General features: G+C 33.6%; 1 protein-coding gene and 1 long non-coding RNA gene across 2 annotated transcripts in view; one reads left to right on the top strand and one right to left on the bottom strand.

Annotated features, from left to right (window-relative positions):
• LOC119080581 overlaps nt 1-9,048 on the bottom strand; it is a 19,369-nt gene extending 10,321 nt beyond the window's left edge. Inside the window, exons 1-2 of the long non-coding RNA XR_005088350.1 lie at nt 9,036-9,048; nt 6,468-6,470 (exon numbers count right to left, since the gene is read on the bottom strand). This is a non-coding gene — a long non-coding RNA (uncharacterized LOC119080581). The remainder of the gene's footprint in view (nt 1-6,467; nt 6,471-9,035) is intronic.
• Nucleotides 1-23,108, top strand: part of LOC119080431 — a 26,422-nt gene extending 3,314 nt beyond the window's left edge. Inside the window, exons 2-12 of the mRNA XM_037188788.1 lie at nt 10,918-10,978; nt 12,010-12,219; nt 12,287-12,355; nt 18,111-18,291; nt 18,385-18,468; nt 20,204-20,337; nt 20,411-20,544; nt 20,609-20,842; nt 20,906-21,068; nt 21,342-21,531; nt 21,591-23,108. Of these exons, the coding sequence (XP_037044683.1) occupies nt 10,918-10,978; nt 12,010-12,219; nt 12,287-12,355; nt 18,111-18,291; nt 18,385-18,468; nt 20,204-20,337; nt 20,411-20,544; nt 20,609-20,842; nt 20,906-21,068; nt 21,342-21,531; nt 21,591-21,775 (1,645 nt within the window). The 3' untranslated portion in view covers nt 21,776-23,108. The remainder of the gene's footprint in view (nt 1-10,917; nt 10,979-12,009; nt 12,220-12,286; nt 12,356-18,110; nt 18,292-18,384; nt 18,469-20,203; nt 20,338-20,410; nt 20,545-20,608; nt 20,843-20,905; nt 21,069-21,341; nt 21,532-21,590) is intronic.

Raw genomic sequence — 23,108 nt, 5'->3', positions numbered from 1 at the left:
GTACAACGAGATTCCATTAGACTCCAAATATTTCCAAAAAACATGCTTAAAGCACGAAAGTGATATGGATGCAGTAATAGATTTTGTGCCACCGAGAATTGAAATACGACTCTTTTCAGCACTCATTTTAGTGTTGTAAAGTGACTTTGTAGTGTTGATATGGAACTTGTATGAGTTGTTATCGTTTGAGAAAATGCATAGCAATGTGATCGATCAAATTTGAAGAGTGATTGTTTACAATGAAAATTATGATGTTTTCTGCTCTTGTCTATTTCAATTCTCGGTTGGCACAAAGCATGATGTGTTACACGTATTGTAATGAGATTTTTTCAGCACACGACCCAATTCAACATTACAATACTTGTAACACAACATACTATTACATAATACTTTGTTCAAAGAAAAAAGAGAGTCAATAGTTCTATTCTAATGGTGATCCGGCGAGTATGCGATCCAAAAGTGTATGTTAAGTTAGTATTCTTGACACCCGCCAATTCTTATCAATGATAATTTTGTGTAGTACATTCGTGCCAGTGAGATAGGTTGATTGTTGGCACTTGTAATCTACCATTTATTGCATCTATAGAGGTAAGCAGAGCTTGTGTACAGAACCACTTTTGCTGATCATTACTCGGTAACTTCAGCTCATCATATTTAATTGTACTGTGTGAACAAGTCCTTTCACGACAACAAACAATAGGTCATAAGAAGACAATTTGAAGAGACTAGTAGAGCATTGTTGCTTTTGATTCAAAGCTTCTCCGAATCCTTCCCTAAATTGGGTTGCTTAGAGCAACAGAACCCGCGACCATAAATATAATCTTATCAGAATAGTATATCAGCAGCAATTGACAAGTCTACTATGGATACCTTAAAAGCACTTTCATTGATAGAGTACTCACAATCAATTACACCAAAACATGCTGCGCCGAAGCATTTGCATAAACTGTAAACAAAATTGTAAATGTTTTCAGTAAGTGCAACCATTAACTTCCATATATGTATACCGTGTATAAAGAAACTTAATTTCCTGATGTAACCTTTATTTACTTGAGTTCATCCATAAAATTATGATTAATTGAATTTCAAAGATAAAATCGTAACATTGTTGGGTGTACAAAGTTTATATTTTTTTCGTTCACGGAATGCCTACAAAACATAATGGATGGTCAATCATATCGTCATAATACTTTAAACCAACTAACGCTATAATTATCAATGATAATGAATGCTACACCAATCTTTAATTCTTTAAAAAAATCGTCCGAATTTAAATGCCTGATCTGTGAGATAGGGAAAATTATTTGACTATACAAAATCACTCGTTTAATTTAGCTGCCGTTTTTTTTCATAAATTGTTTGACTTACAAGTCAGTCTTTTATTCATCTAGATGAAAGCAAGTGCAATTACGCCAAAAAAAAAACTATTAAAATGAAAAGAATGTCATTGACATTGTCAATGGAAATTCTTTCGTATGATGTAAACGAATTTCTCTGACTCAATTTTACTTTATGTTCTAATCTTGCAGATCTTTTGTTTGTTAATTCATTAACTCATCGTGGTGCTCTTATATAAGAAATATTATTTGTGAGACACTTTATTATATGAAGATCATTTTTATTGCTAACTATCAGTCCGTATCGTTGTTGCTGAAATACGTTGGAATAAGATTTTTCTTTTGTGAAAACGGTACATATTTTAGGCTTTTATGCGGGATAGCTGGATGTTTTACTTCTATATTTCATTGAATTCATGTTGTGAACACAAGTTTGGACTGAGATCGTTTGTTTCCTTGACACATTTTTTTACCAAATCTAATAAGATTACATGAAGAGGTTCTCGAAGTTGTTAGTACATTTGGTCGACTCCTCATTTCCTACATACCATTCATCAACTTTCGTCACTTTGCAATGTTATTTAAAACCTAACAGGAGAAAAGAATAGCATATCCATAAGGGCGGTATTCGAATTTTTTTTTGATCGTGTTGGTGTTGCCTATATATGAAAACCTCGAAATAATCACAATCACTTCAAGCTAAAAATAATCTTTTAACATGTCATTAGCTTTGCTAATAATATCAATGAAGAAATTTCTCGAAAAACAGATCTGCCGTATAATATCAATAGTAATCCTGTCCACAGAAGGAGAGTGGTTTTATTGCCTTTTATAAATATAATGCAGGAAAACTCCAGAAAAATTTGGATTTTTTGGCAAATGAAAGTCTCGAAAACACTTCACAGATGGAATTCTTTAAAAAGAACTGATCGCAAGAAAAGAGGAATAGTTGAAAAACGGGAATCGATCCAAAGAAAAATAAGACTTGGTCGCTGCTTAAAGAAAGTCTTTCTTTCTTAATAATTTTGTAAACGGAAAACACTTCTCTGTCGTCAGAATTCCAGGAACTGCTGGTCAAATTTTCAATTTAATCATTTTGTACAAGGAAAATATATTCTGCGATCGAATTTTCTTTTCCTTTCTTGTTTTTCTGCGATCCATTACTCTTTTTCTAGCGGTCAATTCTCTTTTTAGGATCAGTTTAAATACACTACACTTTTTGTTACAGTTATCGAATCGATTACTTGACTCAATCTAAGTATTTTCGATTAAAATAAAATCTATGACTTCATATGTTTTAACAGAACGTGAATGTTGGTAGATAAGACCACGTTAGAGCTTATTATTTTTATTAACAAATAACATTATTTGTCATTGCCAGCCTTAGAAGGACATTCAGCTGATTGGGAATGAGTACTCTAATAATTTCATTACATAAAGACTGTGAAAGGTTAAATTATCCAATCTTTACTGTCGGATCTATTACTTCATTCGACCTAGATATTTTTCTGAGATTGATTTCAAATCTTTTACCTAGTTTTTTGAACATTTGTTTTGCTATATAAGACTGCGTTTATTCTTGGAGTCGTTTTAGATAACAGATGATAACCGTTCGTAGCAGGTTAAGGATATCGAATCTTTGTGAAGGTCGTTGGAATGTTTTAGTTTTTTGGATATTGTGTTGTAAACGTTGTAAAGCGTTGTAAACGTGTTTTAGTTTTGTTGTTGACTGGCACGATGCCTTATTCATAAATCATATCTGGAACGTATTAGTTTGGTTGTTTAATACTTTAATGATCAAGTAATGTAGCCGTTTACTGTTTTTTCCCCTTAAGAACTCTCATCATGTTACATATTTCAATTACCAAAAACTTGCCGTTTGTTTTATTGCATGAAAAATATACGAGAATCTAATTGAATTAAAATCCAAATTTCTATGAACACGAAAATATGAAGAAGAAAAAAACCACGCGGTGTGCCCGTTTCAATTGGCAATTGTTTCGTGTCTCTTATCGTGTTACATAAAAACTGTGAAACCACGAAAAAAAGACAAAATCAATTTAATGGTCATTTATATCACAGAGCCGGTCGTCGTTTCCTGTGGGAGAATTGGAACAAAGACCGCGACAGAATAGGTCATAATCATTATCTTTATATTATTACGTTATGTTGAGCTTCACAAGTTCACGTCTAAGGCACATTCATGTGTGTGCCTGTCATTAGTTAAAGTACGAGGTTCAGATTTCAATAAATCTTATTGAGAATTTCGGATGTTTTTTCTTCATATAATTTTTCTAAAATTAAAATTCCACATTTTTTGAACACAAGAACACGAGGTTCTGGTCTATAATGTGAACATTGTTTTTGATTAGGCTGTGTGCTTTGTTGTGCTTATTGATCAAGAACAGTTACGTTATTCTATTTTAGTTGGAGCACAAATGTAATTAGGTATAAGTATGGTACGCGGTCAGTTGATATAAATGTCTGCAATTAATTTTAACCGAAATTGATAAAGTGATATTTTAAGAGCTTTCGTGCAAAAAAAACCTCGTGTATGAACCATATATACCGTTTGCCTAATAAGCTCGGTAATAAGTCAAACGCTATTTTATAATATGCATACGGCCGGCGATGATGATAAAAGATCCAAATAAAAAAGGCAATTATTTATTTCGTTCTTGCAGATGATGACCGCTCTCTGCGGTTATTTATTTAATAACTAATTCCAATAATTTTCGGGAAGATAGCCATAACATTTAATTAGACATAATCTTTCATGGCGATACAATACGCTTTATTGATTCTATTGATGGTATTATTTTGTTGATTTTAATTTGATTGGAAATGAATTGATTTCGTGTTGGTCCAAAATGAATTGTTGGAGTCTTAGCAAATAAATTGATTTTTTTCTTCGTTCTTCTATATTTTCAAAAGGTTTTTTTTTCGTGAGTTTTGAATATTGATTTTTATTTTGGATCTTCATCGGTTGTCGATCAGTTGGAGATCGTTACACTGGTTTGTTATGCACGGCAGTGGAAATTATATTTTCAATGACTTTTTTTTTGTTGGGAACATGAGAATTTTTGATAACAATATTCTAGTGGTACATTCAATAAGAAATCAATTTCACGATTCTGAGATTTTTGAGTATCACAAATTCGATTTTATTTGTTCAGTTTTTATTTCATCTTCTAATTCATATACCAATATTCGAAGCGACTTATTAAAATTGAATCTTATGAATGGAATAAATGAGAAAAATTACGAATTGGAAAAAGTGTCATGGAAAAAGCTAGGAAATTATGTAACAAGGCATTGTAAGGTTACCTTAGGTCTTTGTTACTTTGAATGACGCGGCGCGAGATTCCTAGCGACCGTAAAAATATGGAAAGTTTTATGCAATACGACAGTACTGCCGTGTTAAGCTAAAACATATTATAGTACTATTTGTGTGCTTCTGGAAGCTTTCGAAAGCTTTGATTTTCTTTTGGATTATATTGGAAAACTGGAATATTTCAGTGGAATACAGAGGAAGCTTAAAGCTTTTGAAAGCTCTTTAAAAACGAAGTCGCAAATCCGATAAGTCCAATGAACTTGAGGGAACTGTCAAACACTAACACAAAAGAATTTCTACGTCATTTGACACTTCTCGCAAGTTTGAACAAAAGAACATATCCACCATCCCCGTCATAAAGGTCTATAAACTGTTGGAAGGAGCCGTGGGTGACATACCATTTTCTATAGAACAACTTCGTCATGTCAAAAAATATCGCAATTGATAGATTTTTCGGCGTAACGTCCCTAAACCTTGCCACTAACTTAGCAATCTTTCGACATGGTTTTTACTATAATACCACATCAACCCTTCATTCATTTTTTCCGTGGATGTTCATAAAAGACAACATACAATCTGGTGTTAGATTTGATATGAGCACGATGTGAAGCTTAAAATCTGTGCAAATCGTTCATTGTTCTAAGTGCATTAGACACGAAGTGTAAATTCCATATGCGTAAGCCATCCTCGCTCCTCTTTAAATCAGTAAAAAATTTTATCTGTTCATTGCACTTCCCGGTTGAGATAGGTTATATAATCAATTTTTATACGACGACAAATATGCCCGCCGGCGCAAAACCATATCAATCTGTAAATATAATGCACCTCACGATAAAAAATTACGGACATATCGAACAACCGAGGGTCAAACAGTGGTAATGGTGTGCTAAAATGATAGTTTGATAGATAGCGTCAGCATGAACCAGAACCGCGTGAAGGTAATAATTTTATCAATTTCAACGAATTTCAAATAAAAAAAGGTCAAGAAAAAAACGGTTTCATGATCATATATGAAGAATTTAACAGTTCTGTTGTTATGTGGCAACAAAGTATTTATATTATGTAAGAACTGTTCGGGGGAGGAGGAGTGTGAATTCTCAAACGATTTAAGAAAATGTGTTGCATAATTTCTGTTGATAAACCTTTAATCTGTGGATGCTGGGTATGGTGTAATGGAACGCTAAACACTTTTCACTTAGAAAGAGAAATTCAGAAACAGATAATGGACTAACGGATTCAATGTTTTTTTATTCGTTTTTTTTCATTCTTCATACATTTTCATTGATGTAAAGTTCTTTTTGAAATATTTATTATGTTTTGATTGGTTTCGTTTTTTTTTTATTTGCTTCTTCTATGTATCATTATGGGTATTTGATTTTGTAAAATAATGAATGTGTGAAAAGATAAAACTGTTTTTCTATATAGTTGTTAGACTCTGCATACACAAACACTTCATGATGATGACTCAGGGAAAAACTTAAGTGAAAAAGGAAGAACATTTTTTTTTCTTTGATATTGCAAGAAACTATGATGAAACGCTAACAATGTAATGCATTTACAAGTAAATTTACGCAGTTCTTTCACCTAAATTGATAGAACGAAATGTAAAGCAATTAATTTCCGAAAAAAATATTAATTATTTTCATTAAATTCTAGTAATCCAACGATTAGAAGAAAACTAACGCTTCATGTTCTTTCCTCAACAAGGCCTTTGCCCGAAAGAAGTTATCTATTTAAGCGGCGACTATAGCTCTTTTTTAACCTGTCACAGACGGAAAGCATATTAACAGTTTTACTATCTGATCTATTATTTCATTTGATATAAGATTTTCAAAGATTGATTTCACAAATCTTTTATTTCATTTGTTTTGACCACGCTTTTTGCTATATAAGACCTCATTTGTCGATGCTTGTCGTTTATTATTGCTGTCGTAGTCTATAGCAGATGAAGACCGTCTGTAACAGGTTAATGAGAATGTTCCAAATATTTTGTTACAATCACTGACATGTTAATTCGACTCTGGATATTAAAGAAATTAACACCTTTGGCCATACAGAGCTTTTGACACTTGGCCCCATTTAATGGTGACAATGATCATTTAATCTGGCACTTTGTTTGTTATAAATCCATTTAAGAGTGATTTGAGCGCTTTTCAAAGAAAACAATTTTTTTTAAGAAAAAGAGAAAGACACGTGTTTTCTAGAATTGAAAGACGAATCCAACGAGCTATCACTCATTAAAATCGGAGACCGCTTGTTTACAAAGTTAAAAAAATCTCCTGAAGATTTGGCGATATCACTCTTAAGTATTGTAGGTGATAGAAAAATCTTTTACTTCATAAGTTTTTTTTATATACTTTCACATAAAACAAGTACTAGCCAGACCTTTGCGATTATTTCTTCATGCGTTGACGATAGCAGATGAGCAGATGACTATAGCAGTCAATTGGAAATACCGTATTCGAATATTACTAAAACCTTTCTCCAATAATAAATATCTAGTTCGGAGATAGTGTTGTCTTTAACGCAAGTATTGGATGGATGTAAGAACGAAATTTTTAGCACATAGCAGAATCTATAAAAAATGTATTTGAACAAAGTGCCATTCTTGGGAATCATTGTCGATCACTGTTAAAATTATATTTTCGCAACAAGTGACGAAAAGTAGGGCCTTCCGATGCCTTTATTGCGAAAAACGTTGTATACAACTCGGTGATAGATGATTTTTTAGGCACACGATGTGTATTGTCACACTCGACCTGCGGTTACACATCTAGTGCCTAAAAAAGCATTTATCACTCGGTTGTATAAATAACTGTTTTGCAATTCAGTGAAGATATATGCAACTTACGGAGTTAAGTAAAATAAATTTATGCCACTCAGCATCATAAACTCAACTCAATTTAAGTTTGTAATTGGTTAGCATTCTACAATTTTAATTGTTCCACATCGTTCTACATATTGTCAACAAAAGAAGCGTAAAGAGTGTTGTTTCACTCACACTTACGTGTGGAATTGAAGAAACATAAAGACAAACGCTACTTCTATGCGGTGGAACACGTGAGGAACAAATAAAACGAAAGAAACAAACGAAACCCACCAAAATTGTATTCTTATGATGAGATCAGTTTAATATGCAAAATTTGCAAACTTTAGATGCCTCTGTGGCATAAAACGTTGTACGGCCTGCGGCCTCGTGTCTAGAGCCTAATAAAGTACTTTGCACCTCGATTGCATAAATAACTAAAATGAACGCATTTTATATAGCACTAGTGCGAAAAAATGTACGTGTTACTGACGTCACACTATGATTATCTTTGATATTTATTCGATTTTCTTAATTTTATAAAATCGTATGAAGGAGTATTATAACACTAGATGTCAGATTACCAATCCGAGGCGAAACCGAGGTTCGCGAGACAAATATACCTTCATCCGATTCTTGTTTCATAAATGACTATTTAAAAACTTCAAACAATTGAAAAAGATTACAAAATATCAATTCACATCCTTTCTATTTGTCTCTATGTTGATATTTAAGTATGACGAGACTAACGGCAGTTACAGAGTGACAAAAGGGTCCCAATTATTGTAAGAAAGTTGTCTCGGAAATTGTTTCCATAACGAATTTATTGAATCAACAATGACATTCTTAATGCATATGTGAAATAAATCAAACTGATAACATGGCGTTCTTAGTGCGATGAATACAAATAAAAGTGCATCGTAATGACTGGGGATATTTTTTAGTTGCTGTATTGTAGCAATTAATGTATATGTCTAGTCTTTATCAAATCACTTTGAATTACGTTATAGTTTTCGATCTAGTCGATCTATTCGATCTGCATAATTGCATTTAACAAACATTTTATAAAATGAATCGACAATAATTATGTTGTGTGCAAGTTAATTGTATACACCACAAAAAAGAGCGTAAAATTGTTCAATCAAAACTGAATTATCTGTTCGAACGATGGAAGAAATTCAGTGCTTTTAAAATTAATATTTTACACAAACATGATCTTTAATTTCTAACTGTCGCTTTTTTTCTGCTGCTCTTTAACATTTTATTAATCATACATTTTTGAGATAGGAAACTTTTTTTTTCTTCGAATAATGAGCAGTTAATTTTCATAGGCATAAGTTATTATATATGTTTAAACGGGTAACGAGTCTAATGCATCGGTGGAAAAAAAGCGCATTGTACACCGAAAAATTTAAATGCCGTTTCTAATTACATTACCCGAAAAAAAAAATCGAAGAAGAAAAGATAAATTTATTAACCATTTGAACCGTTCGTTCTTCGATTCAACCTTCACTTTGTATTATCATGCCATTATACGTATTTGACTGCAGCGCATAACATTATTTAATAGACACAATTCAAAATGCCCATATCTTGAATTATCATCAAAGATGTAAAACGGAATTCAATACGAAAATAAAATCATGGATACATTAGGTGCCGCTTGTTCGATTTGACCTAAAATTCGATTTTGATTATCACTTTAGCAAGTCATTATTATATCATCATCGTGATGGAATCATGCAGCCCCTAAGAACTTTTTACCAGTGTGAAACAATTTTCCATCTCTTTAAATCGTTTTCAAATTGTTCATCATAACGGCACATTTCTTTTTGATATAAACAATTTTTTTTTTGCTGAATGTTTTGTTTTGTTTCTGTTTTTTTTTCGGTACCGACTCAGTGTGTACGATGCACGGACAATAAATATTTCACTTATGTTGGGCGGATAAATTATGGTGTTCGTATACGTATAACCAATAATTTTTCAATTTATTTATGCAATTTCACTGTTGTTACATTTGAATCGTCATATTTGGTCTATTTTCAATAACGACTATAAGAGTGTTTACCATCTGAGCTGGGTGAGCGAAATATGTAGAAAATTTAATATGCTCAAGTTAACAAGACAATTATTTTAGGTCGACAAAAATTACCTTTCAAATGATACCCCACACGACCATGTACGTTTTGTTGTGTACCTCGACAAATTTCTGTAAGAACTAAGGGTAAGTCTTCGGTTGAAAACTTTTACTGCACATTTTTCAGTGTGGATGAATTTTAAAACCAATAAGTCCATAATCGGCTCAATAGTACATGTGATTACCTTTCTAATTACACCCCACACGACCCTATGCGGCTCGTGTAACTGGAGAAATTTTTGTAAGAAAAGTGCTAATTTTCGGTTTTTGATCACCTTTCACCAGCCACACAAGCTTCAAAGATTTTTTTTTTGAAAGTGGTTTTGGCTTCTAGGGTCGAATAGCTTTCTAGGAGCCAAAGGAAAATGTAATTCTAAAATTGGTCGAAAATCGACGAATTTACAAGCGAAAATCTGTTACTTCGAATGTGTCAGTACGAATTTGTGTAAGAAGCCACGAAGAGCGAATTTATGCTTAAATTTTAGAGAGAAAAAGATTTTATGAGCCGAAAGTTGATTTCATTTGGTGGTTTGGTTGTTCGTTTTTTGGTCTTGAGATGGGAGCATAAAACTTGTGCTGTTTGTTGTTTTCAAGTATCAAACTGTTTCAGTATCAAACTGCATAAGAACTAACTATCTCGTTCATGATGTTCCGTATGCGTTCTGTCTTGTGAAAGGATGTGTGGTGGAGCAACTGACGAGTGCTAGTCTAACTAGCCGGGACCGCCACTGCACATAAGTCCTGAGGTCGAAACAGATTTCTTTGTCTCGATAGCATTTGCTATTAAATTACACTTAACGTGAACATGTAGGGGAAAGGGAAGAGCAATGATAGGCTCTGTTAAGCTTTTTTGTTTTTGTTTCGGGCTTTCCTGGATGTTTCTCTAGTCCGTTGCTAAAACGTAACGTTTATACATGTTTATACGGTTTTACCACTACCAAGCACCAGTTTTGTTTGTATATGAGTGGAACAGCTGAAGCAAATTCGTGTCTAAATTTCACTGACCTCTCCTGTATCCACTGAAATACATAATTTAATCATTTGTGAATTCTCCAAGTTATTTTAATAAAAATCCATTTATTATGAATTTCGTAATTCCTTTTCATATTACATATAAGCGTGTTTGTAATCCTGTTTTGTTTTTATGACTGAACCAAATGGTTGAGAAAGTTCACTATAAAATTTGTCGAGGAAAATTGTTTACTGAACTCAACTAACTTATTAGCTAACCAATCCGTATTTCACATACTTGATTCCATATACCAAAAATTCTTTAAAAGAAAATTCCATCAAATTTCAGATTGCAACAGCGACACAGCATAAATGCTTTCATCACAATTACAATCATCATAATACAACAGGTAAGACAATAAATATTATTAAGTGTGTACATTAAAATTCATTACTCATTTATTAATCTTGTCTCGGCTGCACTGCAACATCGAATATATCATTTGAAATTATGAGAAAATAATGGAAGAAAATTAACAAGTTCTTTCATATTGCATTGCACACATAATAATACCTACTTATGGTATGTATACACAGCCGTACCCGATGATGGCTCAATCGCATTCGTTTAAGAAAAGTGTACTATCTATCAGAGTAGTTTGTAATTACACTTCTTCTTCTTTCATTTTTGATGTAAGATAAAATCGCGGCTTGTTGTAATACACGCAGTTGCTCGTTAATTTTGAATTGTTCCAAATTTGCATATTAGGGAAATGCAAATGAGATAACTATTTTGTGAGGTAATCTTGTTTTCCATTTAAAAATGAATCAGTCTTGTGAATGGGGAACGAATAAACCGAATAAACAACAAGAAACAAATTATCCACGCACATAATTGACTAATTAATCAGGAGATTTTAATTGTGCGATAGGTGAATCGTGTATTTAATGGGTCATGAAACGGTGAAGCCTCAAATAACTACAGAACTAACTTGTGGGTAGATGTTTTGTCAAATTGATCCACTAAACAACTTACTGTGGTAGATTTCGTATTCGATCCAGATTATAAAAATCCAATACCACTTAAAGGATACGATCGATGTCAACCGAAGGATCGACGAAAAGCCGCCTTTATTTTGAACTTCCAGTTTTCGATTTTTCTTTACCGATTTTCTTAAAAAGCTGGTCATAAAAATTAGACCGAGATTTAAAGACTAAGTTGATTGTGAAATAGATGGTGTAGGTCCGCGGGAAGGTAGATCAATAGAGAAACTACCAGTAATCATTTAAGGCCTAATCCGAAGGGGAAAATCAACAACTTAAATTAACAATTTCCTAAGTCTCAGCACAGAAATACTCTTCGATCGTTACAACATCTCCGAAATGAATATTCTGCTTTTTTAAACTTCGTTTCTTTAAAAATGTATTCTTCTATTTTCAGATATGTTTCACCACATCCATTGACGCGTTAGATTCTACCTCCACTGAGTACAGTATAGTCGGTCAAACAAGTAGCATTAGTACATCATCAAGCGGAGCCCTCAGTTCGTTAGGACCATCGGATAAAATAACAACCAAAATTTACGGCACTATTACACCTGCACCAAAAATACAAAAACGGACGAGTACCATTTCCGATGGGAAAAATAAGGTTTGCTAACGATCTTGGCAAACTTCGTACTATGAGATAAACTTTTGAATTTAATTTTTTTGTGTAGAAAGCGTTGGTTGACAGTAAAAATCATTCCAGAGAGGCTTTGTCCCAAGAAGAAAGTCATCGAGAACCGGTGAGTACGAAACAGTGTTGTGTGGTCCATAATCATATTGATTTAAATCTACGGTAAGAGTCGTGTTCAAGGTTTAATTTTTTTGTCTTCTTGTAATTTTCTTTCGTTTAATTATCACATTTCGATAATCGATTCCATCAAAGAGCAGAGCTAAAGACAGTCTCAATTTCAATCGGAAATGGGTATATGGTTTTTATCTTATTTTTCAATCGAACTACACCACGACGTAATTTTATCTTGTAATTTTCGTTAATAAATCATGTCTTAAAGTGGATATCTCTGATCTGTGATTATGAAGAGTGAAAAAAGAGACAAAAACGAAAATCATTGAATTTAATCGTAGGTAATGCAAGAGACAGGAATTTTTTTCTATTTTAAAAATGTTTTAAGTGGCTAACGGATTGGCATAGTAAACGACAAAAAAATTGTGCATAAATTTACGCAAAATGTGTGTTCATTTTTTGCGCAGAACTAACAGCTTTCAAGTTCGCATTCTGACTCAATTAATCACCCACTTATGTTAAAATGTATAATCACTCTAAACACTATTCCTATACCTGTGGCACAAGCAGAGTTGCATAAAAATGTAACACCATTGTAACTGAACATGGTAATAAATGTCACACAGTACAGCACATGGATCGGTTGTTAGTTGAGTAGGTAGCCAATGTTCATTGTTTGATAATTTGTGGTTCGACATGCCTAAATAAATGATTATATGCATCGGAAAAACCGTAAGAAGGTTTGCCGATTTTAATATTTTTATCGAGACACAGATTCACTCATAAATTTTATAGAAATGTCGGCGATAATGACACAGATTCACAAGCTGTAAATTTGAATACTGTAGCCGGCAAGCGTACCGCAATACAGATGTATCAGCCTTTCAGACACTGCTAGTTATCTGTTATCGACAGTGATCACAAATATAAGCGATGAGCTCCATTCTAGCTTTCTCTTATCACATCAAACTTTAACATACCTTTGGATATACGACACAGAACCAGCTACGAATCCACGATTCCTTTTATCGTCGTTGGTGCATTTTAAAACGTTGATATGAAATTTTTATATCTCAAATTAATCCGTGGAAGCTTTCAAACAGTTAGATTTGTGTATTGTTAGCCTTTGATATCTGCGAAAAATTCCTTGATGTGCCTCTATATCTGACGGGTCATGAATCTATCGAAATATTATAGACCTCCAAAGCTCTGGCACAGACTACGCCAGCGGGTACATGAGGATTTGTTTAAATTATTTAAGGTTGGTCGTGCAAGTCATGGAAATTATGTTTTATTTTCATCAAAACTTTCAGATTGAGGAAAATTTTGACAAAATAAAATTTATTGTTAGAGGCACCGGTACTTAGCTAAGATTGTAGCCTACATTTGTGTGCCTCATATTTCATTTTTGATGATATCTTTTCATCAGAATCCTTTTTCAAAAATGTACGACCGCAATTCCGACCACGAATGTGTTAGCTTTCAATAGAAAATACATTTGGTTGAAGTCGTTTGACTCTATTTTCATAAATTGCTCACGTTTCTTAGAGCCGGTCAAACTTCTACAAACAATTTTTTTTCCTGTTCAAAAAGGATGCTGATGGAAAGATATCATCAAAAGTAAACTAAATCCAGTATTTAAAAATCGCCTTATATGTATGCTTTTCAGCAAAGCACCGATGCCTCTTAACCTCTCAGTAACGGCAAGCGTATTGCGATTGTAAAATCTGTTACTTATTTCGGTTCAAAATCTTTTACTTCAATTGCCTTAACATACATTCTACTATACAAAAAGACACCATCCAGAGAACATTATTTCGTCTGGCTTAGTTAGCGACAACAGATGACAAAGCCGGTAATGTTACTACCATGTTACTATATACTTCCCAAACCAATTTTGATTGGAGGTATCAGAAGGAATCAGATAATAATGAAATAACCAAAGACTTTCAATAAATTCTATTACTTCATTTGGTTTAATACTAATTTAGATAGTCGTTAGATCTTTTCGTCTATTTTGCTCATTGTTGTCGATATCAAATGAATATCGGTCGCATCTCGTTTGTGAAAGCTTCAAAGAAACCGTTGCCAGATGAAACAGTGAAATTAACAAACAGACTCATATAACTAATAAAATAGAAAAGAAGCACGTCTGTCCAGGGCCAAAAAGAAGAATATAAGTCCGTTTAGAACATGGACCTTTGCATACCAGCTATAGCAAATTAGCAAATTCATATTGATGTCACTTTTTCGTCGATTCTCAAATATGAAGTGTAATATTATCCATTGAACAAATGCCATGAAAACGGTTCTTTCACCACAAATGTACTATTGCTATGTGGAATATGACGACGTCTCACATAATGGAACAATAAATTTTATTCAAAAAATCACCAGAGTATGACCAAAAACTATAATATACCATCATTTTACGATGGTATTATGAAATCGACGCGCGGTAATAACCATTTTTTTGATATTAAATCAACGAAAAATGTGTTACGATTTTAATGTTGATTTTTTTCCTTCTCTTCTTTAAAATCGTCTTTCGTATATATTATATTTGTATACGGACATGCATGTTTGATTTAATGCCAAATGATGGTAGATGATTTGGTATGTTAATTTGATGGTCAATTAAAAGAAAACTGTTCATAGAATTTTCTAATACAGAAAACTAATGACGATCGTTATGAGTATATTTTTGTGAATTCTTTCTTAACGTTTGGATGCAAGGTCATTTTCTACGATGATCACTAATGTTTTTGTTTGTTTTGTTTGTGTTTTTGTTATTATTATTTTCAAATTACTTATTGTGAATGGCATGTTTATATATTATAGTTTGTATTGCCGTTACAGTTAATGTTGGTTAATATTGATTGTGTGAAGTAAATCATAATCAATTATTGATTTGCTATGAAATGAGCACGATTTTTGTTTGAAGATTCATTTTCTTAAACATTTTTTAATTGGCAAAAATTCTTGTTAGACTGTTATGCAGTGGCTGAAACTCGGAACAAATCATTTGAAACTAAGTCTTGATAGTTTCGGTAACACGAAATAAAATCATCCATCTATTAACCACTACGACACTTCCACCAAATTCTGATAACTGAAACCCATTTCGCTTAAACTAGAATTCGTTCCTATATTGAGGAACAATATACAAACATGTGTTTCGTAGGTGCCAACAATTATACGAACAAAATCGAATCAACAGGCTAATTGCTTGAAGACCAGTCTGTAAGACATGACCCAAATAATGTAATCAATTCCGGCAGCAGCATTGCTAAAAAATTTAGCTGGTAAATCTGAAGGACACATTTCGCAGAGATAGGCAATCAATTATCGAAAAATCAACTTGTGAGTCACATAAAATGAATTAAATAAACTATCGTAATTGACATATGACCACAGATATTGGATTTTCACAACTTTTTCAGCACCTCGCTTTTTCCTTAACATAGACAGCAAGCATATCACGAGCATAATTTTCAATCTTTTACTTCACTTAATTAGCAGATTTAAACAGAATCTTTTACATCATTAGTTTTACCATACATTTTGTTATAAAAGACCACATCAGCCAGAGTTCATCGTTTCAATTTTTATCGCTGTCGACAACACATGAGTCATGTGACATGACTAGCTTCGTTGGACGTATCAAACAAGTTTCCGTCCTGGTTTTTCATACTGATTTTGTACTTCCATGTACAAAACGTTTTTCGAGCCCTGTTTGGTGGTCAAGCTCTAACAGGAAAGAGTGCTTGTGTCGCAAGTCATTTACCTAATTTTTATTAGTTGTGTTCTAATGACCAGATGTGCAAAAAAAATCTGATCACCTCTCAGATAGAATAAAAATGACATTGGATCATACGCACAGCACGTATCCATCAACCAATTCGATAAAATTTATTACAGAACCAAATTCTCCCATTCTTACCGCACAAACAAAACTATGGATAGAAAGCTGTCGAAAAAGTTTAATTTAAAATTTTATTATCTTTCCAATCAGTCGAACATGCAAACCTTCGTACATAAGGTTAAGATGTCGCAATAGCATTATTTTCTTGAAAATAATATTAAAAAAAACGTAAAAGAACTCGCTTCAATAAAACAAGCATATTAAATTGAGGTTCTTCGTATAAACATTTTGCAGATATTCAGATTGTGATTTCAATTAGCACTACAACATTGTTTTTACGTATAGTTAGACATGATGCGTTCTGTTGTTGATGAAGCTTCAAAATTCAACGAATCATATATGGGATTCTCTTCGTGCCAGCGTACATAATGCTCGCATATAACATACGCGCTGTACTACAGTGACTGTAGGCATTTACACATGGATATTTTGTAATTTGCAATTATAAGCATACTTAAAAGTGAGCCACAGACTGCAAAACGACGAACAATTGTTTAATGGGTGGTAAATGAGCAATGAAAAGTATCTACTAATGGAAGTAATATTTCAAATAAAATTATAAAAAAAATAGAAACGAACATCAAATGTGACGAAACATATGATGGATATGGATTTTAAGTCATGGTAGGATGATGCTCATTGATAAACTGATAGATTAGATAGGTTAACCATTACGCACATTGCAAAAGCCTACATTTAAAAACTAGATCTCTAACTTGTAACGACTTTTTACACGTAATTCGAGAGGTTGTAGTTTCAACCAGCAACCAGTCTCATATGGGCTTCGATATGCGTGAGCTCAGACTTAACATATGTAGCAAAATTAATGGTAAAACTAAACGAAGTAAAAGATTTTTGTTAAAAATCTTTAGAACACCAACCATAATTGACTTTTACATTCGATTTTACAGATAAAATTATGAATACGGTGTATACGAGTTTGCATGATTTTGGCACGGGCATAAGAGACTTGGTATACAAGCAAAATACTTGCCGCTTGTAAAAAATTCTGGTGTTGCAAATAATAAAGTCCAATAAGACTCTCGTTATTACCCTATCGTAAGACTTAGTGACTAATTTTTGATCATTTTAAGACGTAAAAATATATTTGTTTGTATGAGGGGATCAGCTGAAAAACAGCTGAAACAGAATGGGTAATGGTAATCGATGAAAAGATAAGATTTCAAGCGAAAAAATGTAGATCCAGAGTGGTACTCACTACCAAATCTGTAAACCGGGTAAAAAGCAAATGTTTGACAATGTAAATGGCGTGAGCAACAACTTGATTATTTCATGAGTTCATGGTCACTCTTTTGTGCTTTAAATATGCATTACTGACGGGTGTTACCATGTTAATTTAATTTATTAAAAAAATTCAGTTGCTTATTAAGATCTGTGAAACTGTTTACTCAAATTCACTGGTTTTTACTCAATTGAGAATCTCTTGAAATTTATCTACATTTTGTGGCATTATCAAGGATGTCGTAACGAATTTCTTTAATTTTCTGCTAAGAATCAGTAATTGAAGATGGTTAATAAATTTAGTTTGATATTAAAATATTTGCGACAATATGTACGAAATTGGCTCGGTTATCATGCAAATTGTTCTACTGACTGTATTAAAGCGACAAAAAATTACCGACCAATTTAAATCTCCTTCCAAACATTTATTATCAAATGTCTAATTTTAGCGTGACACACTCTACCAAGATGTGGTGGTGATTCTTCTGTTTTGTTCGAAATTTATTTCGAATCAATAGACCAATTAACCAACCAATCAGTTAAGGTTCGTTAAAATTATTTACTTTTTCTCTTCTTGAAATCCAAGGTTGTATACCTATCAGACACATCAGGCTATGTGCCGGTAACATCATTACGTGGCCGTCCCGGTGTATCAATACCGCCATCAGGTCCATATCATACTGCACCCGATTTAGAGACGTGGAGACCGGATCCGTGGGATCGAGACTACAATCATCGACATCGATACAACACTACTCGAGTTCAACGTTAGTTTTATGCGAAAAGCGATATCATTTTTACGATAGAAATTTACGTAAATTATGAAATTTTAAATTTTGTTTTTTGTTCTCGTTGTTTAGATATTGAAGCTGAATGCCAAGACGACTATATGAAAATTCGTGTTGGATTTAATGGTTCATTTACTGGCTTATTATATTCGGCAGGTAATTGCATTGACGATACATAACCATTACCATATAATGCTTAGCATTTCGGTTGTAATACGATTAAGGTTTTACATCTTCATCACTGCGAATCTTTTTATATTAAAAAAACAATTTTGATTATCGTGAGAATTTGAAATAATAAACTGCTGTTTATTGGTTGTGATGATTGGTTTGAAAAAGGGGTAAATAGGCGTTCATTCGTTACTTTTTTTTAAATTAAATCGTTAGAAGATCGATACCAAAATTCGGCTATTTCCAGTATCTCGTAGAATAAAAGGATAATTGCTGGCGATTAAACAGGATGTACAACAGTTCTACGTGGCATATTTGTGTTATGATGGTGGAATCATTTTTGATATTTCATTATTTCTTTATTTTGATATTCATTTTGAATGTACAACAACATTTTCGTAACTAGTGTAAAAATTTCGCGTGTTTCCGACGTCGTTTATGAAAAGGCATAAGGTTCCTAACTTATGCTGAAAGGCTTTTATTTAGCAAATTCGATACCAGAATTCGCAGACCTCTAATCGCTAAAAAAAGCCTTTCAGCATTAGTTAGGAAAATAACTATTCCTAACGCACAAACGGACCATGTCGCGTTTCTCTGGCATGCTATTACAAAGTTAGCATTACTGTTATCGTTGTAGAAAGCCAGTTGATTTAGATCAAAGATGTTAACGCAAGTGTGTCAATTTTCATTGTATTCACCTGATCTTTTATTGTGGTAGTTCGCAAAATCACCGTTAGACCAATTAGTAAACTCGACTAAATTATTAACCTCTGCGCCAAGCCACACTGCATTTTTATTCACTTCGGAAATGAAATCAACGAATAGTTGGTTCTCAGCCAGAGATCGGATGGTAATCATTTCAGCACAATGCGCAGCACAGTATCCTCTAGCCGCATACCAATTACCGGTTCGTTCATTCACGTCCCACGAAGTTAAAAATACTTTGAGGGATTTTTTTGAAAGTGGACCAGGCTCCGTCGGAGCTTTTTTTAAGCGACTCTTTGTTTACATGCCCAGATATCCCTTGGCCCCAATAGTCTAAAAGCGCAGTCGTTTCATTTTAATATTCTTTTATTGGCTGGGGAACTTCCACCAAAAGTCGAAAAAGGGTGTTTTTTATACGTGATTTACTGTCGCGGCGGGCTATGGACATACAAGGTAATGGGCTCATTGGACAGGTATTGTCAAGGAGATACGGGACAAGAACAGATATCGTATATCTTACTTACGATATAAGTTGCTGTAGCCTGGTCTCAATGATGACGACTACACATATGATGCGGCTAACGTGTGGCATCACACATAAGCAATTCTCATTGCGCCATGGAATTATTGTGACTCCATCTGCTCGTCTACCATCTGATCGAAAGATTGACGGTTCCAACTTTGATGGTATGTTTGCACTTTGAAGAGATCTGCATATGATATTTTTCACTTGTCGGGACCACCGGTTGCCCTTGTTACTTCAGCAAGGCAAAGCTTCGAGAAACGGATTTGTAAGACGAGCTTTGGCGACTTTTTGTATCTTTTTTCTGTAATTTTAAATCTTCTCAAAGCAACGTTCAAAATAAATTTAGCTTCTAGAGCTCTATCTCTACGATTTTCAGGATTTATGACACTCACGCTTAAATTGAACTTTCTAACATTCTCACATTCAAGTTATCCCAATAGCTGTTTTGATAGAGCAAATAAATCATTTAAAATTTCGTTGTCGTTAAAGGGTATGCATACGACCCAGACTGCATGTACATCAACGGTTCAGGTCGAGATTATTATGAATTTTTCATTCAACTAAATCGATGTGGAACACTCGGAAAGAACGCAATTCACGAGAAATCGCGTGAAAATCCAACGGTAAATCAAATGCTCAATATTCATAATTTCCCATACAAAACCGACAATGTCCTGAACTTGTTCTCAATTATAGAATTTCATGTGGAACACAATTACGGTCCAGTACAACCCATTGATCGAAGAGGAATTCGATGAACACTTTAAAGTCACTTGTGAATATGGTTATGATTTCTGGAAAACTGTTACATTTCCATTCTTAGACGTTGAGTATGTTCTGTTCGGATTATCCATTTCCACCATTCAAATTTCACTTATACAATGTCCTATACAGAGTCGCTACAGGTAATCCAGTTGTATTCACACTTTCACCGCCCGAATGCTACATGGAAATACGAAATGGGTACGGTGTTGGCGGCAACCGAGTAACAGGACCAGTTCGGGTTGGAGATCCATTAACGTTAATGATTTATATGAGAAGTAAGTACGACGGATTCGATATCGTGGTCAACGATTGTTACGCTCACAATGGAGCTACTAAACGGATTCAATTAATAGACGAATATGGGTACGTTCAAAGATGAATTGGCAGAACTTTGTCGTGGAAATTCATTTTCATATATTTTATCAGATGTCCTGTCGACGATAAGTTAATCTCACGCTTCCGTGGTACATGGTCAGACACTGGTGTTTATGAGACTCAAGTTTACGCTTACATGAAAACTTTCCGGTTCACTGGGTCGCCAGCCTTATATATAGAATGTGATGTTCGGATGTGTCATGGTCGATGCCCGGTATGTTAACACTTATCCTTCATGTTCCTTGCCATATGCAAATTATAATTTTTCGTCACTCAACTTTGATTGCGCCAAATGTTTAAGAGTCAGGACACTTTCGACTTCTATTAAAGATTCCCAGAGTAGAGTCACTGCTTTTAACGTAATATGTTTTAGAGAGTTCTTTTCCAATTTTCCTTTACTAATTTTCTCTGGGGTGGCAACAAATTACCTCCCTGTCGTTATTGTCCCCTTTGTACATTATATTACAACAGATTATTACTCACTTAGAGTCAACCGTGCCATTGGAGGAACCTGAAAACAGTGGCCAAACGTGATGTGTCCAACCAAACACTAATTTTGGATTCGAATTCCACAACGTCAGAAAAGAAGGATGCTCCATTGTCGGATAACATAAGTTTGTTCCAATCGTTACGAGTACTACAGGAGGGCGAAGGAGAGGACACAAATGACATTCGAAGTGAGATTTACTTTTCCATTCTTTTGTTCTTTATAAACAAGGAAATTATTTTGACGTAGAAATCAAAGAACCGTACGAGTCTTGCATGAAAACATCGGTTTTGGCAACATTATCGGCTGGCAGCGGTATTTTATTGTCGATTTTGACAATATCACTGTTCGTCACGTGTACGAAGCTGCGCGATCGTAAAAAGGAATCCGGCCTTTATGATGCGTACGTAAATCATAAAGGACAGATTGACTGATATGATTATGATGGATGGCCAAAATGGAGAACCAAACAGACACAATAAATAGAAAATTAATTTAAATTATTTTAGTTTACTCTTTTGAAGAAAAAGAACAAAAAAAAAGAAATTCGTCACTTCCATTTGTGATTTATACTTAGAATTGATCGATAATTTCAATCTGACGCTCATTTGATTGGTACCGATTTTTGTTGGATTTATTTTTGGAAGGAGATCATGAACAGTACATGATGGTCAGTACATGATAAATCAATACGCAAATAGACATTTCTGTTATTCGTTCAGATGAAAAGAGATGCAGAAAATGACTTTGACTAATTTAAAGTTTAAAACCTAGAAATAAGAAAGACTCAGACTTTCTCCTGTTTCATTACAAATCTTTAACCTTTCACAAACGTTAAGCGTATCACCAACATAATTATCAAATCTATTACTTTCTTTGTTCAAACCCTCTTTATTAACAGATTGACACGAAATCTTTGTCTTCATTAGCTTTTAAACATACCTGTCACTATTTTAGGCGACACTATCGAATATACTTTCATGTCGCCTAGGTTAATAAATAATGAATGACAGGCCAGTTTGTGAGGTTTTATTTGGTATATCACAGCCACTTAACGATAATTTTACATTAAGAAATGAAGTTGTGAGCGCATGAATCGAATAGAACTTGAGTAAAAGGACAGTTTAACGTTTGCAAAATCCAATAAATTTGTTGCAGACAGATTGAGCCGATTGAAATTATCGTTAGCGTAGAGATATTATTTCCTAAGAATTTCAGTGAAAACAATTCAAACCCTTTCGCATTCCATTTTTTACTCAAATTTTTGTTTTTGATTTAAGGTCTTAAGTTGGAATAAGTTAGCAAGAATTTTTAAGTTGTAAATAAATATGATAAAACGGGGGCTTATAAACATTTTTGGTAATTTTGGGCAAATTTTGGTGATGGAATTAGGAATAAAAAAATTAATTTTTCTCAACTCGGTGACGAAAAGTCAAACTTTTGTTGCAATTTTTGAGAAAAATGTTGTATGCAACGCTGTGATAAATGATTTTTTCGGCACACGATGTGTACTGTCACACTTAGGCCTAAGACCGAAAACTCGAGTGACAATCTACACATCAAATGCCTAAAAAGGCATTTATCACTCGGTGGCATAAATAACTATTCTTCTATTGATGTAAATAGTCGCTTTAAATTCGATTCTAATGATTTTACGATTAGAGATTAATTGACCTACAGTAATAATTGATTTTAAGCTGATTTAAGATTTTGATGTGAACTTATCGTTTTACAAATTTAGCGAAATAAAGAAAAATTGAGTAAGGA

Source organism: Bradysia coprophila, unplaced genomic scaffold, assembly GCF_014529535.1.
Source record: "Bradysia coprophila strain Holo2 unplaced genomic scaffold, BU_Bcop_v1 contig_350, whole genome shotgun sequence".
Classification (NCBI taxonomy): Eukaryota; Metazoa; Arthropoda; class Insecta; order Diptera; family Sciaridae; genus Bradysia; species Bradysia coprophila.
This window is presented reverse-complemented; position numbering and strand designations above follow the sequence as displayed.